At 42.3% G+C, this 21,908-nt stretch overlaps 1 protein-coding gene across 33 annotated transcripts in view; it reads left to right on the forward strand.

Annotated features, from left to right (window-relative positions):
• INPP4A (inositol polyphosphate-4-phosphatase type I A) overlaps positions 1-21,908 on the forward strand; it is a 100,287-nt gene that overhangs the window by 44,623 nt on the left and 33,756 nt on the right. For 15 of the 33 annotated variants that reach the window (XR_014525771.1, XM_083501680.1, XM_083501662.1 and 12 more), the window contains exons 3-14: positions 1,716-1,785; positions 3,527-3,737; positions 4,918-4,962; positions 5,230-5,348; positions 5,460-5,576; positions 6,791-6,870; positions 8,151-8,262; positions 9,213-9,303; positions 11,739-11,886; positions 16,017-16,147; positions 17,587-17,691; positions 18,834-18,942. Coding sequence is in view for 32 of the 33 variants with exons in the window: in XM_083501680.1 (XP_083357806.1) it covers positions 3,632-3,737; positions 4,918-4,962; positions 5,230-5,348; positions 5,460-5,576; positions 6,791-6,870; positions 8,151-8,262; positions 9,213-9,303; positions 11,739-11,886; positions 16,017-16,147; positions 17,587-17,691; positions 18,834-18,942 (1,163 nt within the window). In the remaining variant the exon portion in view is untranslated. Of the gene's footprint in view, positions 1-1,715; positions 1,786-3,526; positions 3,738-4,917; positions 4,963-5,229; positions 5,349-5,459; positions 5,577-6,790; positions 6,871-8,150; positions 8,263-9,212; positions 9,304-11,738; positions 11,887-16,016; positions 16,148-17,586; positions 17,692-18,833; positions 18,943-19,041; positions 19,126-21,908 lie in introns of all 33 variants that reach the window. The other 18 variants (XM_083501676.1, XM_083501653.1, XM_083501656.1 and 15 more) reach the window with 2 other exon arrangements.

Here is a 21,908-nt window from a genome sequence, read left to right on the forward strand (position 1 = left end):
CGTCGAAACGTCGCCTAGACACCCCAACTCTTACACGGGAAGACATCCGAAGACACCAAAACCTGCATATATATATATATATATATATATATATATATATAGCCTTTGTACAGGAGGCTAGCTCCTACATCACTTAGTACCCTCTATCCAGAGAAGCTGGAGGTGTCTGAGGACACATTCCAGCCAGGCAAAAACAGGTTGAGAAGCATAAGCAGTGAAGGGTGTGACCTGGGAGAGTTCCAAGGGCCAGGTACAGAGAGGCCTGGGGGCCACATTTGGTCCCTGGTGTTGAGGTTCCCCATTCCCAGTCATGGATGCCATGACTTAAACCTTAATCTGAGCTACAGAAATGCAACACTTCCTTGAAGAATGAGACTGGTCTATTTTAAAATGACTTGGCTTCCCTTAAGATTTCTACAAAGTATTTCTTCATAGCTGGATTCTGTGAATTCCCCGATAGTTTGTGGCAGCAGAGGCTGAGTAAAGGTAAAGGTAAGGGGACCCCTGACCATTAGGTCCAGTCGTGACCGACTTTGGGGTTGCGGCGCTCATCTCGCTTTACTGGCCGAGGGAGCCGGTGTACAGCTTCTGGGTCATGTGGCCAGCCTGACTAAGCTGCTTCTGGCGAACCAGAGCAGCGCACAGAAACGCCGTTTACCTTCCTGTTGGAGCGGTACCTATTTATCTACTTGCACTTTGACGTGCTTTCGAACTGCTAGGTTGGCAGGAGCAGAGACCGAGCAATGGGAGCTCACCCTGTCACGGGTATTCAAACTGCCAACCTTCTGATCAGCAAGTCCTAGGCTCTGTGGTTTAACCCACAGCGCCACATAACTTTTAATTCTGGCAGTTTAAAACAAATGCACGGCTGGAAAGTTGCACAAAAGAATGAAGCACCTTAAATGTTCTTTAATTACCGTGTCTTTGGTCATGTTTAAAATATATTTCTGTTTTAAAAGCTAGCTATTTCAATAGTTTCTTCTCCTCCTCCTCCTCCTCCTCCTCCTCCTCCTCCTCCTCCTCCTCCTATTTATTTAAAATCTCCATCCATCTGGTGAGAATAACTCATATTCTGGATCTATGCTGGAGTGAAAGCATCTCATTTGCCAAGGAGGCAATTTGTTATGGTGGGAAATCGTTCTGTTGTGATAGTGGTGTAAGCAAAATATTTTATTCTGGGCAAATAGTTTATAATAGTATTAATTAGAACAGAAATACCCAAACTATGTGCCAGAGCACAACAGTGTGCCAGGAGAAAACCGCTATTGTGCAGAAGAGACTAAAAATCCATTACTGGATCCATTCCCGTCACTTGACACTCACGTGGCCTCTTTGACATGAAGTGCCTTCCATCAGCGAGGGAAATAGTTCAGAATGGTGGGAACTCATGGTATAATTCAGAAACCTCATCCTTAATATATGCAAGGGAATGCTATATTTTATGAACATTTATTATAGTTACTTCTTACACTTTGTGCCTTTAAAAAAAACAAAAACAAAAAACAGAATGGCTCTAAATTTGTCCTCTTCTAAATGCATATAACTGAATCTCTTTGAAAACCCCAATTTCACACCTGATGCTATAACGGCAGTTAAGCTCACAGCGATAAAGGCATGTGATATGATTGGAAGACTAAATAGACACGTGTATTTAAAAATCAATATCAATTTTGAATGCTCAGACTCAGTAATTCATTGTGTGGTTTTTTTTCCAGATGGGACAATAAAGCTGCCTTTAAGAAATGCAAAATACCATGCTCTCACCCAAGAAAACAACAGCCCGCTGTAAGTAAAAAGATGTTTGGTGCAAAATGTCACACACATTATGAAAATTTACTACAATAGGGAGCTTCTTGTAAGCTGAATCATAACTCAAGAATTCAAGTGGGTGAGACCTGGAATTTTAATCACATTTAAATCTTGTAAATCTTTGTTGAAATTGGTTTTTTGTGTGTGGGGGGGGGGGGACGACGACTTTTTAGAGATTATAACTTGCTCAACTTGGTGACCTCCAGATGGTGTTTTGACTATAACTTCCATCAGCTACAGCCAATATGACCAACGTCAGAGACGGTGGGAGCTGTGATCCAAAACGAGGGACAACATATTGGCCAAGGCTGCTCCAGGGTGTGGCTCACCCAACACAATACTGATTTCTTCCATAGGGATGATCAAACACATGAATGGATACTGAGACAGACATTTAGATCCGTAGGTCACCATTGGTCTTGCTTGGATGTGACACCATGGTTTAACATTAACAAATATGAGCCTAGGCCTGGCATGCTCCTTCCTCTATCTCTTCTGGTGCAGCCACAAAGAGGAGTTCGGAATATTTTACATAAGTTTTTGATTAACCACAGCCTGGCATAACATCCAATCCCAAACAAATGTGTGGTTAATCTTTAAAGGTAAAAGTAAAGGGACCCCTGACCATTAGGTCCAGTCGTGGCCGATTCTGGGGTTGCGGCACTCATCTCGCTTTATTGGCCAAGGGAGCCAGCATACAGTTTCCGGGTCATGTGGCCAGCATGACTAAGCCGCTTCTGGCAAACCAGAGCAGCACACGGAAACGCCGTTTACCTTCCCGCCGGAGCGGTACTCATTTATCTACTTGCACTTTGACATGCTTTCGAACTGCTAGGTTGGCAGGAGCTGGGACTGAGCAACGGGAAATCACCCCGTTGTGGGGATTCGAACTTCCAACCTTCTGATCAGCAAGCCCTAGGCTCAATGGTTTAACACACAGTGCCACCCGCGTCCCTATTGGTTAATCTTTACTATTGTTTAAATAAGCCAGCTTGAAAACATAGTTTATGCTTTTGGCTCGTTTCAACAAACGCTAAAGATAAACCACCATGTAAGGGTTGGACGTTACACTAAACTGTGATTAATCTAAAACGGAGGTGGAAGCTTCTGATCTTCCTAAAGCTGTGGCAGAAGAATGGAGCATTTGAGTTTGCTCAACATGGTCTGAACATAGTCAATGTGTGTGACACCGCCTGCTTGTCTGGAGCAAAACCATGTAGTACTTTGTGCAAATTCTTTGACTGCAGCCGAGACTCAAGACTCTTACTAAGTGGGTGTTTTTCATTGACATAGGCAGCTTCAGGTTATGTAGATTAGAACATAGCCCTCTTCTGACATTTCAGCCTGGACACATAAGGGGAAAACACCTATGGAGGGATCCTCAGAGGGGAGAAGGTGAGTGGCACCAGACATGTCTACTCAACCCTCAACCTTCATGTTTTTAGGGTAAAGGTCTGAAGCAGGCTTGTGTGTTTTTCTGAATGTGCTTGCAGGCCTCCTCATAATTGTGAACCCTGAGAAACTATTATCATTTTGAAAGCATCTAAAATATATGGTGAGGTCTGCTGAAGCAAATGGTCTCCTGTTAAAATGGTAAATTAATTCTTCTTTAATGCTACCATTAAAATAATTTGAGCCTTTGCTGTTAAAATCAGCATTTAAACAAACCTAGTTTGGATCTTATTTCAGATTGTGTTTTGTTTTCATTCTGCCTTAGCCTGCTGTCATAAGGGCTGCAAGTGAAGACGACACTCTATTTTGGTCCTTCATCAAGGCTTTGCTGTGATCAAACAGTGAAAAGAGGCGTCTTCCCCATGACAACATGTCAGCAAAAGATAGCAGCCCCCGCCATGGTGCAAAATCCCGCACTGTGCAGCGGGCCTCAACTATTGATGTCACGACTGACATGTTAGATTTGTCTTTGGCAGGTTAGTATCTTTTCTTCCTACCTGTGTCCTCATGGTTGTATTGAATTCTTAATTTGTCTTGCTTTTCTGTTTGAAATTCAATTTTTTTAGACAGTCCCCTCCCCCCTGTACCCAGTGCTGCTAATGAAAAGATTAATTTGGGAACACACACACTGTTATATTTGTATCTTTTCCCCATGTTATAAGCAGCGGGCACGATACAAGGACAGTTGGGAGGATAGTAGATTTGGGAGCAGTATAAATAAGAGAAGTGAGTGGAAGTGAGAGCTGGGCCATAAAGAAGGCTGATCGCCGAAGAATTGATGCTTTTGAATTATGGTGCTGGAGGAGACTCTTGAGAGTACCATGGACTGCAAGAAGATCAAATCTATCCATTCTGAAGGAAATCCGCTCTGAGTGCGCACTGGAAGGACAGATCCTGAAGCTGAGGCGCCAATACTTTGGCCACCTCATGAGAAGAGAAGACTCCCTGGAAAAGACCCTGATTTTGGGAAAGACTGAGGGCACAAGGAGAAGGGCATGAGTTTGCCCAAGCTGCGGGAGGCAGTGGAAGACAGAAGTGCCTGGCGTGCTCTGGTCCATGGGGTCATGAAGAGGCGGACATGACTAAACGACTAAACAACAACAACATAAATGAGAGACAGAAAAGTGTTCAAGAGACAGAAAAAAGAGACCAGTCAACACTGAATTTATGTCGTTATGAACTTTTGTACCATTGTCAGTTCTTCCCATAGCATTGCCTTAAAATTTTTGAATGAACAATTTTGCTTCAGAAGCTGTAGATTGGTCCTTCATCCAGACCAAATTTCATGCATGACCAAATGCTTTTATATGCTTAATATGATCTTTGATCATTTTTCTTTGAACACTGTTAGGCCTTTTCTCATTCATTCTGGAAGTGCTTTGAAGTAAGTGTGTGTGTGTGTGTGTGTGTGTGAGAGAGAGAGAGAGAGAGAGAGAGAGAGAGAGAGAGAGAGAGTTTACCTACTATTTGAGATACATAAGATTGAAGTTCTAGGTGAACTATTTACATAGTTATTTGAATAAGTGTTTACTTTTTACTTTATTTACCCCTAAATTGTCCTTGCTTCCTTATGGGAGTGTAAGACAATTTTAAAAGGAGCAAATTGACTTAATCTGTATATCTTTATAAGCTTATGCTAGTCTTTGTACTTTGCAGGTAACAGCCAAGATCCGGATGAGCCAATCTTAGAATTCAGTTTAGGTGAGTAGTTCCGTTGTCCGGAGAGGTCACATGGAGAAGCCGTTTTCAAGGGAGCCCAGTGACCGAACCCATAGCTGTATTGAGGCAGCACTGGGTGTTGAAATTTTGCACCCTTAACCATTTTGTGTCTGGGGCAACCGCCCTGTGGCCCTTTCCCACACTGTGCCACTGAGGCAGACAAGTGAAAAATGGGCATTCCCTTCCCCTTTATACTTTGCATATATTTGCGTGACATGGTGTGTAAGCCGTATTGTTTCTTTCCTATAGCTTGCAGCGAGCTCCTTACCCCATCGCTAGATAGAAAGCCAAATAGTTTTGTAGCAGTGAGTGTAACTACACCACCTCAGGCGTTCTGGACAAAGCATGCTCAGACAGAGATTATTGAGGTACGTAATACTACATTACCCGCTGCGCCAGCCACAGCACCACCAGTTAGTCTTAGCTGATACCAAGTTATCCAAACGTAACTTTTTCTCTCCTTTTTTTTTTAATTGCAGGGAACAAGCAACCCTATCTTTCTAAGCAGTATTGCCTTTTTTCAAGACTCTCTTATTAACCAGATGACACAAATAAAACTTTCTGTATATGATGTTAAAGATAGATCTCAGGGAACTGTAAGTCCGATTCACCAAATGTCTTCTCTGTCATTCATGTTCAGTGTAAACAAAATGTTGCATATGCCTTTGGTCTGAGGTACACTGCCTCTTCTCCCCCTTGGAGGCCAGCACTAACGGTCTAATCCTAACCTTATCTATTCAGAAGTAAGTCCTGTTGAATTCTGCAGGGCTTACTCCTGGCTAAATGGAGTTAGGATTGCTGCCTAAGTGCTGGGATCAGGAACCTGAGGCCTGAGGGCCAAATCCAGCCCTCTCCATCGAGCCCTCAGGAGTGTCTGCAGGCCATGCCTCTCCTCCACATCACATCCGTCACTAGCCCTGCTTTTAGGCCTCCTTCGTGTGCTTTTGCTTGGCTGGAATGTGTCCTTGAACTGTGACAAATCCTCTTGCTTGCCTGGATTGAGGGTGGAGAGAGGGGTTTGTGTAGACATTTTTGTGAGGCTAAAATGTAGGCCACTGTACTAAGTAAGAGTCATATCTGTTGCGCCACCCACTATTTTGCCCCTGGCTCCGCCCACTACAGGTATGTGGTGCCTGGAAAGTTGCCTGTGAAGGAATTTGGCCCTTAGGTTGGAAAAGGTCTCTCCCCACCCCACAACGCCTTAGGAGATGGTATTGTTAACTGAGCATTCTAAACATGTGCTTGAAGATGCTCATTCTGGGCTGTATCCAATGATTCCCTTCCTCTGATGGAGAGTGGGAATCTGTGGGTCCAACTGATTAATCATGCTTGTAGTTTCTCTCTCTCACACACACACTGCCAAATTGTAGTTTATAAAACTAGCCAAGGCTTGGTGTGATGTCTGAATTGATAAAATATGGTATGTATGTAATCGTCTAGCAAAGCATAATCCCAAAGCCCTGCTTTTGACATTTCAGCCATTGTTCTGTCTCTGAAGACTGTTGAATCCTAGAGACAGAAGTGAACTTATGAACCTGAATACTGCACTGATAGAAAATGAAGGCAGACAAGCCACTCTAAATTGTGATTCGAGTCTTGCAGGCTTTGGAAAGTCAAGCTATCATTCTAAAGTATTGCTAGTGCATTCTGTATTCTGGCACGATGTCAGTACTGAGCCAGAGAAAGTGAGAGGCTTTGGTTTCAGACATCACCTTGAAGCCATAGGAATGAGCTTTGTAAATAGAAATTAGAAACGTTATTAGTTTAGGATTAAAATGTCCTCTGCGTTGACGTTACTTGTCTTTTCCAGATGTATCTATTGGGTTCTGTGATGTTCACTGTAAAGCAGTTACTTAAGGAGAGGAACCATAGGTTGCATTTAACACTAAGGTTTGTGCTCCATTTTTGTTCATTTGAAAAGAATCAGGCTTCCACATCAGTGTGTACTATTGGAAAACTAGGCCATTTAACTGCATGATTAATGCTGTTTAAACTGGGGTCCTTTATTGCACCCCAGTTCAGAAAGTGAAGTGTCCAGGCTTTTAGGGCTATGAATGCTCAATGAGACCTTTTTAAAATTTTGTGTTGTAATGAAATAAATATTGGAACTTCAAAGTTTCCTCTCATCCCGAGTGACTGTAAGACAATTTAATGTTCAGCACAAATCTTGCACAGGGCAGAGGCTTTCTGGTAATTCTTGTTAGTAGAACTTTGGTAAAGTAGAATATTTGTTTTGTGATCTTCCCCACCTAGCATAAAAACAGAGACTTGAACACCAACAAGTAACCTCAGGAGTCTTTTTCATGTGTTACACCATTGATATAAAGTATTATTTTAATCTTCTAAAACCTCATTCTTCACAGTTGTATGTGTTCCAAATCTTGCACTTTAATAAGTTCTGTGGGTTTTTGTGTTTTGTTTATACTTAGAAATGAAAGCCAATTTCAGGGCATGTCAGAAAAGCTAATTTAAATGTGCATCAGTAAGCCAGCTCCCAGATTCTGAAGGAATATAAAGATGTAAATGCAAAACATTGGTAGCGATTCTGTTTGGCAGAGCTTTCATAGATCACAATGACGAGGAAATTGCATCTGGCAAAGTCAATTACATACATGCATATAAGTTTTCAGAAGTGTCCTTCTGTACTTCAACCTCAACATCACATTTATTTTTTTGAATTTTGTCTTAGGCCTTTGGCTTAATGCCAAAGCAGATGCAACTGCATTTGCTAGTATCCCTTCTCCATTACATGTCTCTCCTGTTTTCCCCTTTGTTGCCTGCCCTGTATTTGAAATGCGTACTGTAAACACCTTGGGGCATGGACCTGTGTATTTTGCTTCTGTAAGGCCTGTAAAGCACTACAAAACTAGTACTATAAGCTCCAAGGGTTGAGAGAATGATTTTACCCAACCTTGGATCGCAAGAGGTTACAAAATACCCAAGGCTACACATATCCATGCATTTAGCATCTTTCTTATATTTTAATATTTTTATATAGCAGTGTTGGATCCTGATCTTTTTGTTTGAGTCTCCATTTATGTAGCTAGAAAGAGTTAACGACAGAGGAAGCTGTAAGAATTGGGGTCTATAGCCAGTTGGCATAGTATGTGCAACAGCAACCAATCAGTAGTCCTAGCTGATGGATCGCAGCAATGATGTGTGTGTTGCAGATCTGCTGAAAGTGATCGTGTTGGTAACATTACAGTCATAGGATGGCAAGTGGAAGAAAAAACAGACCAAAGGCCTCCAGTTACCAGGTCTCCTGACACCATCAATGGAAGGGTGAGTGAATATCTTGCCCTCCTTCTCAAGACAATGCTGGAAATAAAAGATGTGATTGATGATCTCCTCACCATCTTCTTTCACAACTTCCCCCAACCATCCTCAAGGACAATTCACACTGTGTTGCTGTTCTTTTAACCCATGGGGCTGTTCAGACCTTACTTGGGTGCAAGCTTTCAGGGGGCAAGCATACTGTACATAGCACAGCAACCAGTCCCATGATTGCAGTAGTTGTGCCACTGTAATATCAGGAAGTATATCTGGGATTTTATTCCATGCTGATGGGTATCCCATTGTGGAACAATAATTTCAGAAGCGTGTATCTTGTTGTCAATTTTTATTTTTCTCATTGGTCAAGACTAGAGAGAGAGAGTCCATGAATTCCACTGGGGATTATCACACTGACAGGTGGCAGAATATACACAAATATAGCTCAGGGTTTCTTTATGCTGTAGCTGCATGTAAAACATCCCTGAATGCTACACATTTATCTGATAGCAGGTATTATTGAAAATGTCTCAGAAGTAAACAGTCCTCTATAGCTCAGTACATTTTACAGTGGTGCCCCGCAAGACGAATGCCTCGCAAGACAAAAAAACCCGCTAGACAAAAGGGTTTTCCGTTTTTCGATGCGCTTCGCAAGACGAATTTCCCTATGGGCTTGCTTCGCAAGACGAAAACGTCTTGCGAGTCTTGCGATTTTTTTCGCCCCCCCTTTTTCTAAGCCGCTAAGCCGCTAATAGCCTTTTAGCCACTAAGCCTTTAATAGCCGCTAAACCGCTAATAGCGCTAAGCCGCTAATGGGCTTGCTTCGCAAGACGAAAAAACCGCTAGACAAAGAGACTCGCGGAACGGATTATTTTCGTCTTGCGAGGCACCACTGTATTTTTTAAAAAGTCAGTGATGAAGCATTGCGTTTTGTGTATTAATACTATTCTCATTTTCTTCAGACTGTGCTGTCAGTTGATGAAAGTTTAACAGAATCTTTAGGAATCCGATCGAAATATGCTTCATTACGGAAAGACGTGTTGTTAAAATCCGGTAAGTGGATCCCATATAGCTCAGTGTTCCAGCAAATGACTTCCTAATCTTCAAATGTATGCTGAGTCACAATCTTGACTGCATTAAAGGAATTGGGTGTATCTGCATTTGTTTTAACTGATGTGTCATCTTGATGACATGCATATAAGTAGATGGGGACAGGGGTGCACTCCTGATCTGAATTTAAGAGCCTAAGAACATAAGATGAGCGTTCTGGGTCAAACCAATGGCCCTTCTGGTACAGTATCCTATTCTCACAGTGGCAAACCAGAGGCCAGTGGGAAACCTGCAAGCAGGACCCAGGCACGAGAGCCCTCTCCCCTCCTACGATTTCCAGCAACTGGTATTCAGAAGCATTAGAGACTTTGGTTGCAATTTCTGATCATTTGTATTGGACTAATATAGTGTTTAGTGCCATTGTTATTGGCCATCGTGTTGTGTTATTTTGTTCAGCTCCAACTGAGCAGAGCAGAGCAATCATGGCTGGTAGCCATCAATAGCCCTCTCCGGCATGAATTGCTTAATCTTCTTTTAAAGCCATATAGATAGGTGGCCATCACTGCCTTAATATCTTCCAGCATTCAGCTGCATTGGATGTCTATGAATTCCAGGGTTACGAGAAAGAGAAAACATTTTCTCGATCCACTATGCCATGAATAATTTTATGAACTTCTGCCATGTCGCCTCATACAAGCCTTTTCCCTAAGCTAAATAGCCCAGCGTCTCTCCTTATAAGGGAATTGCTCTGTCCTTTATCATTTTGGATGCCCTTTCCTGAACCTTTCCACACTCTACAATATCTTTTTTGAGATGAGGCAACCAGAACTGTCCTTTCTTCATGATCCCTTGCAGTGAATTCTTCACAGCTGCTGCACACTGGGTTGAAATTTTCATAAAATGATAGATAGATAGATAGATAGATAGATAGATGATAGAAGCAAGCAGTACTAGCAGAGTTGTAGCATAAAGTTTTTGATGCAAAATGTCTTGCAAGGTTTCCCCCAAAAAAACATCACTGGAAGCAAAAGTTAGTTTTCAGTGGCAACAGTTGATATGCTGTGTGATCTAGAAAAAGCGTATTTGTGTGTCGCTTAAGTGCTTCTCTGCATACACAGGGAGACATGCCAGTTTTTTGCTCACAGTTGCAGTGCCATGTGCTGTATGAAACACGTCTCTGGAAGGGCTTCTGTTAGAAGCACATGGCAGCCCACATTCACAAAGAGCTGCAGGAGGAGGAAGGGAAGTCCTTAGAGCAGCCTTCCCTAAACTGCTTTTGGACTACAATGCCCTTTAGTCCCAGTTAGCAGGTCAGTAGTTGAGGATTATGGGAGTTGCAGTCCAAAGCATTTGGAGGGCACCAGACTAGGGAAGGCTGCCCTAGCAAATGCACATAAACCTTTGGATCTTGACCACCGTTGTATCACTGGCTGAAGACAGAGGCAGCTCACAACACTGGGAAGACACTTCCAGGTCTCTTCTAGAAAGATATATCCACAGCTGTTTCTGTTGTAACCAGCAGATGGAATGCTGATAAATCCTTTTGTGCCTCTCCCTGCTTGTTTTGTTTCCCAGCCATAGGAGGAGGCAAACTGCCCTGCAGCCCAGCTGCCTAAGATAGGTGGAGGGTTGTGCTGTGAGCTCCCTTTCCATATCACATCTGTCTTCAGCCATGTTTCATCAGCTGGGGATGTACTTGTAAGAATGATGCAACAAAATAATTGTGTGTGTGTCCGTATACATACTCCATTGAGACTCTTTTCTATATAACTTCGTCATGTGAACTCATTCTGAGTGGCTTGCTGCAGAGTGGCAAACTAAACAGAATTGCTTATTTTTCAGTGTTTGTTGGACACAGAGCATTACTCATCCAAACGCTTATCTAGCATCATCTATGCTGTTGCTAATAAAGGCTTCCTTTCACCAATATCTATTATTATGGTAGCACTCTCCTTGGACATCAGTACTGGGAAGCTAAGACTCTACTTGGAAACAAACAGCCACACAATTTATGTGATTGTGTGCAGGAGAAAAGTCCAGGCCACGTCACGTGGATGAAGCTTGGGTTGTGGGATCAGGATTGCCTGCAAAAGTGTGGTCCCGAAAAGCTCATTATAAAGCTGTTGGGCATCTGCTTTGTAACCCAAATATACATGTCTATAACATTTTTAATGCACATTTTTAAAATAAAAAAATGCAGTATATGGAAAAGTGATTCAAGAATTGATCAAACCTCAATTTCTGCTTTTGCTGTGGTTGTTTGAATATGTGCATTGGGTGGGGGCAGGGAGTTAACTAAGTGCAATGCTGTTACATTAATCTTTTGTATGTTTTGGTGTAATAGGCCATTTGTGATCTCTGAGCCACTTAACAACTTTGGTGTTAGAGGAACGGAGTTTGTATTATCTGGTAGCAAATTATGTCTTTTAACATTTTAGTGTTTGGAGGGGCCATTTGTCGGATGTATCGCTTCCCCACCACGGATGGGAACCACCTTCGGATCTTGGAACAAATGGCAGAGAGTGTGCTCTCCCTACACATTCCCAGACAGTTTGTGAAACTGCTACTTGAGGAAGATGCTGCCAGGTAAATCCCACCAGCACCACAAGAGCAGTCCCTATAAAACGTTTTTGAAGTTATTAAGAAAATAATATATTGTATGCAGCTTCGTTGTAAATACCTGCCCTCACAGCTCTGCATTTCTGACCCACTCTCCTGACCTGCCTTGCAAAATCTTTTGAAGGAGTATTGCTAGGAACGTCCAAGTCCCAGTGGCACAGACCCATTTTATGAACTTGCAAATTTAGGCTGATTTTCCAAAAATCAACAACAAATTCTGGTTTCGGCTGCCTGAACTGTCATGGATTGTTTTCAGCCTAGTTAACGGTTAGGATGTGATTCCCTTCTGTCTTCCTGTGACTGAAAGATGTTACCAGCTGAACTGAATCAGGGCTTTGTCAGTTTATACTATCAGATAACTTTTTGATAGATATAATGATAATCTGGCTAGCTCAAGTGGAGTCAGGACTCAGGATAAACCAAGTATGCCATGAGAAGTGCTGCTGTTGCTATTACATTATTCAGCCGCAGTTCTATAAAAAGCCAACCTCAAGCTTTGAGGTAAATCTTTAATGAGAACTGGTTCCCATGGCCTTTTACTGTTTTGAAGCTCCTGGCGTTACACAGCCTAGTTGAAAAGTTATTTTAAAGGTGATGAAATATTATTATATTTGAAACTCTGATTTCTGCATACATCATCTGCTGCTCATTTTGCTTGGCTATTACTATGGTTTGTTGGACCTCAATTCATTTAGAGGTCACTGGCTACTTGACTCCTTTTGTAGTAGCTTTGTATTGGGTTAGGAAACTAAATTAGGGCAATGGCAAAAATTAGGAGGCATCTACACTAAAAACATATGTAAAGTTCAATGAAGGTATCACAGGGAACTCTCTTTGGACACATCAGTTTTCACTGATTTGAAGAGAAGCAAATATTGCTGATAAAAACATACTTGTGGGTTTGTGTCCAACTTAATCCTATAGTCAATCATGGTATCGGCCAAGAAACATTTCCCGGTGTTCTCCCATACCTCTCTGTATTTTTTTTCATTTTATATACCTCCCAAAGTTGATTGGTAATACTTTTTAGCTTGTTCACAGTTGTTATCTGAGCCTTATTTGGCTGTTCAGGTCCCTCATGTGATTAGAATTGTGTGAGGGAGAGGAGGGAATACACTGTCTGTCCCCGCCCCTGAATCATACCCCCTGGCTCTCCATGTGTCCCCCATTTGATAAACTAAATTGATCCTAAATTGCATGTGGAACTTCAATAAGAACAGCAGGCTCCCTGCTGCAGATGTTCTCCTTCCAACCCAAGCAGGATGCTGGGTCAGGATGGACACAGGTGTCACTGGGAACATTAAGCATTGCTCTGCTCTCCTCCTTATTGTGTATGGAAGAGAAGTCCTGAATAGGGCACTTTTCCATGAGTTTTGGGCAAGTATCTTTGAAATACTTCTTTTTAAGAGTTGGGAAGGGCTGTGTATCTGTGAACATGGCAGAGAAGCAAACCTCCTGGCAATGGGTTGGGAAAAGAGAAGAGTGGCGCAGTCTGGGAATAAGGTTTTTGGAGTGGCCCATGGCTCCTCAAGCCCCAAACCTGCTTATGTTTCAGCAGCAGTTTTTAAAGTAGATGACTGCACCATGGTGGCGGCTTGTTGCTCCATCCATCCTGCTCTTCTTTCTAGTCAAATGTTATGCCTGTGTATGAAATCCAGCAGTATTGGGGCATATCTAGTGTGCAGGTTGGAAAGGTACAGACACATTTCTTATTACAGATAGGTAGCCGTGTGGGTCTGCCATAGTCAAAATAAAAAAAATTCCTTCCAGTAGCACCTTAAAGACCAACTAAGTTAGTTCTTGGTATGAGCTGAAGAAGTGTGCATGCACACAAAAGCTCATACCAAGAACTAACTTAGTTGGTCTTTAAGGTGCTACTGGAAGGAATTTTTTTATTTTGACACATTTCCTAATTATGCATAGCGGAGTGGGTAGGAATTATGCATATTTCGGGGTGGGTAGGAAGTTGGGCTTAATCTGCTGGGCTTTGTAGAAAAAGGATGGCTTTGGATACTAGTAATGATCAATGGTCCTAATTCTTCAGTCACAAAGGGTTATGCATTGACAATGTACTGACATTTGCACCTTTTGATTCCTAGTAACACAGATGTATTGAAAACATTTCTCAAACCTTACTCTGCATGTGACATTTCAAAAAGGCTTAAATGAGTTCATTGGCATCACAAGCCAAAGAGGAATGAGAAGAAACAGGCTTTGCAGAGGAGGGAAATGACTCAGGGAGGGTTGCTGAGTTTGATGGAACCACATGAGTGAGAAGTGATCTCTTCCAGTGCTTGACACAGAGCCAGTCACTCTCGTTTTCACCCCTCCAAAGAATGTGTCACTTACAATAGCAAACTCGGAATTGATTTAGTTTCCACAGGCAGAGTGCCATCAGATGGCTAGGTTTTAGGCAGGCCTGTGGGGAGCTTGTCTGAGGCCCAGGGTGCGGGTCTTGTTAGAATAAAGTTATAAACTGAAACAAAAAAGCAGTCAGTCCCTGGCAGGGTCTAGCTCCCTTCCCCCAGCCCTCTGGCCAGCTTATTCCTCCAAGGCCTGGGGCAAGTGTATCTGGCTGCCTGCCCCCTTGCACAGGCCTGGTTTCAGGGTCCCTCCAATTCTCTCTCCCTTTCCCTTTAAAAAGGGAAAACCTCTCCTCCTGCCATTTTCAGAATAGCAAAATATGCTCACATGGTTTTCTATAGGCACCTCTGCAGGGCAAGTCAGGTTGTCCGTCTGGCCTGTGTTCCAGGTCACCTTTGATGGCATGCAAGTAATGTCTAATTCTACCCATTTCTGTCCTCAGTAATGATGCTGAGCTGTGGCTATGGTGCACTTGAAAATATTGTCCTGTTGCAATGCTTCAATTTTAGCGCATGTGCCACAGAAGTGAGGCCAAACCAAACCAAACGGAATGCTTTTTGATGATACAATAATCACACAAGCATCAACACTGCATGTTTCCTGTTTCTAGGATCAAACTTAGAGGCATTTGTAGAATCAGGATTTTGTGCTTCTTCCCAAATGTGGGGACACCTGTGTGGTTAGCCTCCATGAAGTCACACAAGAGATGGCACAATGCACCAGAATGAACCTGTAGTTTTGTCTGGTTTAAGGCAAGTGTAAGGATTGGCTGTAGTCTTTTGTGCAGATAGTATATTGTTCTGTATGACTGTCAGGTGTAACAGTGCCACAACACCTTTTTTAAAAAAACAAACAAAGGTGCTTTGGGAGGGAGGGACTTTAGAAAACATAAGCAGATGATGGAGAGAAACCGTGCCAAGCCCTTTCCCTGCTCATTTCCGCACTCAGACATACATGGTTTAGAACCTGTGTTTGCTTCCAATGGGACCCTTCCACAAATAAAAAGTGTACTTAGGTTTGTGGAAGAGTCTTTGGTCTAGTGGACACATAGCCTGATGGAAGAGGGGGGAGGCAGTTAATGCTGATTGCCTGCAGCCCTCCACAGGATATCAAATGCTGTTTTGGGCCATGCACAAACCATAAATTTAAAGCACATTTAACATCCCACCTCAAATCCTGAGAGATGTAAATTACCCCTTACAGAGCTACAGTTCTCAGGATTCTTTTGTGGAGGGGGAAGTTGTGCTTTAAATTTATGGTGTGGACACAGCCTAGGGGGTCCCCTAACTTTCTAGAGAATATTTTTGGCTGGCTGAAGGGAGCAATCTCAAGAGTCACCTCCTCTCTGCTAACAGAAGAGGTGCTCATTGGATCAGAAGAACAGCTGAATTCATCCCTTTGTAGCACTGCATTCTGAGACATTTCCTTTGACCTTTTTTGGAGCTCAATGTTTACAAATGGAAACTCGCAAAATTTCACAGGTATGATGGGGAAATCCCCCTCTTCCTCAGTGCTTCAGAGAGTGCCTTTCATGAAGTTGAACTGCAAGTCAGTTAAGCTTATCTTTCAAACAGTGTAGAAACCAGCCCAAACTTGACTAATGTCTCAAAATGGCACTGATGTGCTTGAGGAAGGGGCTAGTAATAGATATAGTTGAAGGCAGATTTTGCTTTTTGTTGGTCATACAACCAAATTAATAGCATCTCCCTGTCTTTTGGGGTGTTTTTGTGTAGGGTTTGTGAACTTGAAGAACTGGGAGAGCTGTCCCCTTGTTGGGAAAGTCTTCGTCGGCAAATAGTTACTCAGTACCAAACGATTATTCTAACGTACCAGGAAAACCTCACAAACCTTCACCAGTACAAAGGTAACTGACATCTTTACCACCACCTCCACATAATACAGAATGCATGTTTGGAACTATGTTTGTATGATTATTTTTAAAACACTTGATGTAATGTATGATTCAGCTGTTCTCTAGAGAAAAACGGTTAAAAGTGGGCACATCCTATTTGCACCACAGATGTAGTGCCTGGGCGTGGAGCATTGGCACTAAAAAAGTTCTGTTTCACTCTCCCTTCCACCTCCATCTGTGCCCAGACACCTGTGTGGGCAACTGGGTAGGACATAAGGAAGTGCACGCAGGACCAGCCCTAGCACTAGGCAGAGGGAGACAACCACCTCAGGTGGCAGATGCTAGGCGGAAGAAGCAGTTCCTGGCTCTGCCTTCTGAGCATCCCCAATTCTTCCCCTTTGCTGCCACTCATCTCCTTCTTCCCTTATTTACTTTGCTTCAGAGCATACTATCCTGTCACTGGAGCTGCAGGGTTTAACTCCTGGTCCACTAAGCTTCTGTATGTGAAATGGGGAAAGGATGCTCTCTAATCCTTCCCTTCAGAAAGAAAAACATGTTGGGCATTTTCCCTGCAACCCTATCCAGGCCATCCTTCTCGCTTCAGTGCAAGTAACTGGAGGGAAGGCTAGCTTGAAGATCTAAGAGATTTTCCATTCCCTGAATGTGCATCTGTTTATACCTTGCCTTTTGATGCAAACGCCAAGGCAGCTCACAAGGAACAGTAAATTTCAAACAACTGGAAAGTGACACTAAAACCACAAGGGAAAACAATGAGAGCAGATGAAAGCAGCAGCAGAAAACCATTGAAAGGATCCTGATTACCATTAAAAGCACAGAAGAACAGCAAGGACTTTGCCCGGAGCCTAAAAGTAATATGAGGTGTGCCCATCTGCGTATGTAGATGGAGGAAGAAAGAAAACAGGGCTTTGAAGATTCCTACTGGGATTCTCCACCTGTGGTGCAAGTGGATTGTGTACCTTTAACTTTTCTTACCTCTGTTGTTTATCTGGGTTTTTGACTTCAGAATTCCATTCTTTAAACACAAAACTAAAAGCTTGCCACTTATTGTCCAACCACACCATCCTAAGTTTCCATGATTCTCTGGCGCAAGCCAGGTGCCTTAAATATGCACTTAAATGTGGTTTAAATGTATAGTGTGGATGTTGCCGTGTGGTGGGACTAGCATCATCTATTTAAACAAAGGACTTACTCAGTTGCATAGGGGGGGAAAGATGGAGTTCACTTTTAACAGCAAAAGAGAGGGGTGCTGAACATTCCCAACATTTCTCCTTCCTACCGTCCATCATTTTCAAAGAGGCCCTTTAGGAAATCTCATTGCCAGTACAAACTTCATGCTGCAGTTTTTGTACTGCAATTTGTCAACAATTTTTTCTTGGTGGTTGCATTTTTATGGACCCAGCATGCAGAAATCATCTTCTTTATATCCTCAGGTCCATCGTTCAAAGCAAGTAGCCTGAAAGCTGACAAAAAGCTGGAATTTGTGCCCACAAATTTACACATACAGCGAATGAGAGTCCAAGATGATGCAGGATCAGGTATTTTTTTCTTGCTCATATATCCTGTAGGTTCTACTCTCTCTCTCTCTCTCTCTCTCTGTGTGTGTGTGTGTGTGTGTTTTCCCAATCCTTCACAGAGATGTTGGGGTTTGAGCTTGCAACTTTTTCATGCAATTTATGTGCTCTACTGCTGAGTTACAGCTTTCATTTTTTTGAAAAAAGAAAGTTTCTAGCCCTCCTACAGAAAAAGTTATGAACTGAAATGTTCGGGTACTTCAAAGCATTACCATGAAATGAGCCAGCCTGGTTGTTCCTGCTTGCCTGTGTTTTTAGCCAACCAATGAAACCAGAGCTTTGATAAGTGAATTGTTTAAAGACCCGGCATTGGAACCCCTGGGTTCCTAAGGGGCTGCTCTTTCCCCCTCCTCTTTAGTCTACGTCTCCTGCTTTTGCCTTATTTTCTAGTCCTCAGATTCTCCATAGTTTGCCCTTCCATTTTCCCCCTAGCAATCAGGATGCATCTTTCGTTCGTCTGAGATCAGGTAGTCTCTAGAAGTTATTTTCTGCAAATACTACTACATACTCAGCATGAGTGGGTTTTAAAGACCCCTCTCTTCCATTAAAATGGCAACTGCAAAGTATGAAAATTTGCAGAGACTCCAAGGAATGTCTACTGTTCTGCAGGAGTTAAAGGCTGAAGCCCAGGCACTCATTAAGAATGCACTGTTCAGTTAACTTACAGAACAATTATATACTTGTTTATTCAGAAGTAAGTCTGTGTTTAATAGGGCTTACACCCAGGCAAGTGGTTTAGGGGTGGCACTGGGCAAAAGTAGGGGTTTTGTGCCTTTGGCAGCTGTATGGCAGGCAGAAACTCAACAAGGTTACTCCTTTCCTAGTACAGAAATATGATTACAGGAAAAGCTTCAACATGACAGCACTTTCTCTAATTTGTGTTATGCTGTGCCCCCCATGGCAGCCGTTTTGTTACTGGTACCCCACAGGACTCTCTCAGAAATCGAAATATGCCCACTGGTCAAAAAAGCTTGGCAACCCTCAGATATATTAGGTGCTTTGCAAATTACATTCTTGTAGTACAAATTCTCACAGGCTTGCAGTCCAAGTCTGGATGGTGGGTATTCTCCTTTAAACCTCTCCTCCTCACTTTTGGTTTTGTTTAGATCAGAACTATGATATTGTAACCATAGGAGCACCAGCAGCTCACTGTCAAGGCTTTAAGTCTGGAGGCCTGCGGAAGAAGCTGCACAAATTTGAAGATGCCAAGAAACAGTAAGTAGAATGCTTGGTGGCTGTCTGCCCTCTCCTGTCGCCCCCGTTTTGTAAAAAGCATCTAATACCTTGTGTCTTTTTTATTGCTTCTACATATAGGAAGATTCAGTCCAAAACCACGAAGATTAGAGCCAGTTTATGGAAAGAGTTTGACAGAAGAAGGTTTTCCCAATTTTTCAGCCAGTAATTTTACTTCAGTTTTAAGTAGATAGATAGATAGATAGATAGATAGATAGATAGTTTATGACAGCTTAATGAGCTATTGTATATTTAATATAAGCATTAGCCTTTCTGTATAGATGTGTAAAAGGTTTGACTGTACGTGTAGATTCCTGCAGTCCCTAAGTTTGACCTAGGCTGTTTTTACCCTTTGATCTGAGCAGCTGAAATCAAATCAAAGGATCAGAAGTCTGTGGGCAGCTCCTGGGTCCCTGTCTGCTCCTTATACTGCTACGGCATCACAATTTCCTGGCAACTTCATTTTTACTGTGTCTACTCCCTGTAGAGGGAGAGGGATGTTCAGGGAACATCCTGAAATAGTCTAGAAAATTGGTCTTTAACCTTTCTCCTAATTTTTCAATCTAAAGGTTTTTGAAGATTCTTAATGACTGTCTTTATTGAAGCTTCCCAATCTGCAGTCAGATGGGAACATGGCTAAACTAATTTTCCTAGCTTCTGTCTCTGTCATTTCCTAATAGGTGCCAAAGACCTTCTTGAGAACATGCTGAAAGAGTGAGACTCCCTATTCTTTCTTGGTCTTTTAGCAATCATCTTAGGTTCTGTGAAAAGGAAATTCAATCAGTGCTTGCTTTTTTTTAAGAGTGAGATTGTAAACTCTGACCCTTTTTGGAGTGGGCATTCCTACTATATTTTCTCATTAGAGAGCAGAAACCTTTTGTATTCTATAACTGCAGGAATGGCTTTGAGGAAGCACACTCTCTGGTTTCCTCTAGCAGCTGGTTCGTATGGAAGACAGAAGAGATAGGAGTGATTTACACTTCTACTTTCTGTGTTTTCGCTATGAAATTTTAAATACGGAATGTAAATCTTAATCCTTGGGTGAGATGCTCGATTCCCAGAGGGAATCGCTAGTAAACTGGCATACTGGAATTGCCACAGTTCTGACATTGCTCCCTGTCTACACCATAATACTAAAGGTTAAGTCTATACATGCCTGAAGGGGGGAAAGGTACTGGGAAAATGTCAAAACGCATATCCATAGAAGTTTCTTAAGCTGTCCGGAAGTGTCTCAGATGCAGCATGGAGATGCAGATTCCATCCTCCTCGTCTTGTGGTCCCCACAGTCAAAACCAGGGAGGAAGGAGGACAGCAGCCGGGTGGGCTGGCTTCTAGTTTTGCTTGGTTTTTTTAAGCTGGACACTATTTGTGCCGTTTCCACCCTTTCAGGTTTAAATGGTTCAGTGGTAAACCAGTCACCCAGAAAGATAACATCTGCACGTGAGGAATACATGCAGAAATTTCCTTTTAGAGAGCCAGTCTACTTGAAACCACTATGGAAGACATTTCATATAAGCGTGCACCTTACAACCATCTCCCCACCCCACCCCGACTGTGCTACAGTCAGACCCATGTTTTTATCATAGGTGGAACTCCTGGCAAAGGACTGGCTTTTGGGGAACATACCAGATGTCTGTACTAGCTGTTGTATCACTACTATTACTTGATGTTGTATTTTGCAAAAACATATTAGTATGGAGAAGAATATGTGGCAAAAGTCTACACTAAACTATAATTATTTGATCTCTGTTGGTTTTAAGTGACTTGTTGTCACTGCCACATCAGGTATCGTTTTTAACCAGCAGATGGTGGTCCGGTAAATAGAATTATTCTTCCTGCTGGTTCTGTTGGTACCTGGGAAGAACATGGGTGCTGCAGTCCTCTAATTTTTTTGATGTTTAATATGTTGTGGAAACGTTGCACGAATAGAGGATGGGTGGAAGGAAGCAGTGCAACTCAATGAACTTGCTGCTTCTCCTTTATTTCTCCTCCTCTATAATATCTCCAGTCCTTCCTGTCTTCCTGCCTGCTAGAAGTCTCCTGGTCACAGCAAGGAGTGGGGTGGGTGTTGTGAGGTCTGCATAAGGGTTATTAATAGTGATGAGGGGAATTGTTCAGTAATTTACACTTCCCAGAACAATAACAGAAACCAAAACACAGCTATCCTTTGGAATTTGATCTTCTAATATTACAATGTAGTTCTCATAACAAAAATGTATCAAAGTGAACTGTGTATAAAAATGCATATATGAGTGAACATATACAAAACTGCATTACATTAGAGGAGACTGCTTGCAAAAATGTGTGTTAGGGGGAAATGCATACATAAATCTGTATATAAGGAGAATACATACTAAAATACTGATAAATTTCCATGATGTGGAAATCTGAATTTATTATTGGAAAAATGAGAAACCAAAATGGACCTATATATCCACCCCAAGCTATTAACCAACCCACACTTGGGTCAGGATTGCAAGAACCAATCTTCAGGACAGTTCTTTTTTTAACTCCTTCCACCTCTCTGGATAGCAGACACTTGTGCCATGTCAGAATCTGCTTCTAAAGGTTCCTTCATTGACAAACCAGTTTGGTATTTTGGGTGGGAGGCTGATGATTAATGAGAAACATGAACTGTAAACCCCCCCCCAAATCTGTGCAAAGTAAATTGTGTAGTTCTTTGGATCCCAGCCCATAGATTTGTGTTATGCTGCCAGATTGCAGTTATTTGTGCATTTTGCAGTCGAGCTCCTTGTGTCGCATGTAGCACCCATTGTGCTGATGCAGCCAGAAATCTATGGAATGGGTTGCAAGTGATAAACCATTCTGCATTGACTATGATTTTGTTTTGCTTACAATTTTAATGACATAAGCAAACCTTATTGGGAAAAAATATTTAAAACAACTAACATTGTTTATCTAATGTTGCTTTGCTTTGTTTTTTGCTT

This window comes from Podarcis liolepis (assembly GCF_965112155.1).
Source record: "Podarcis liolepis genome assembly, chromosome: 4".
NCBI classification, from domain to species: Eukaryota; Metazoa; Chordata; class Lepidosauria; order Squamata; family Lacertidae; genus Podarcis; species Podarcis liolepis.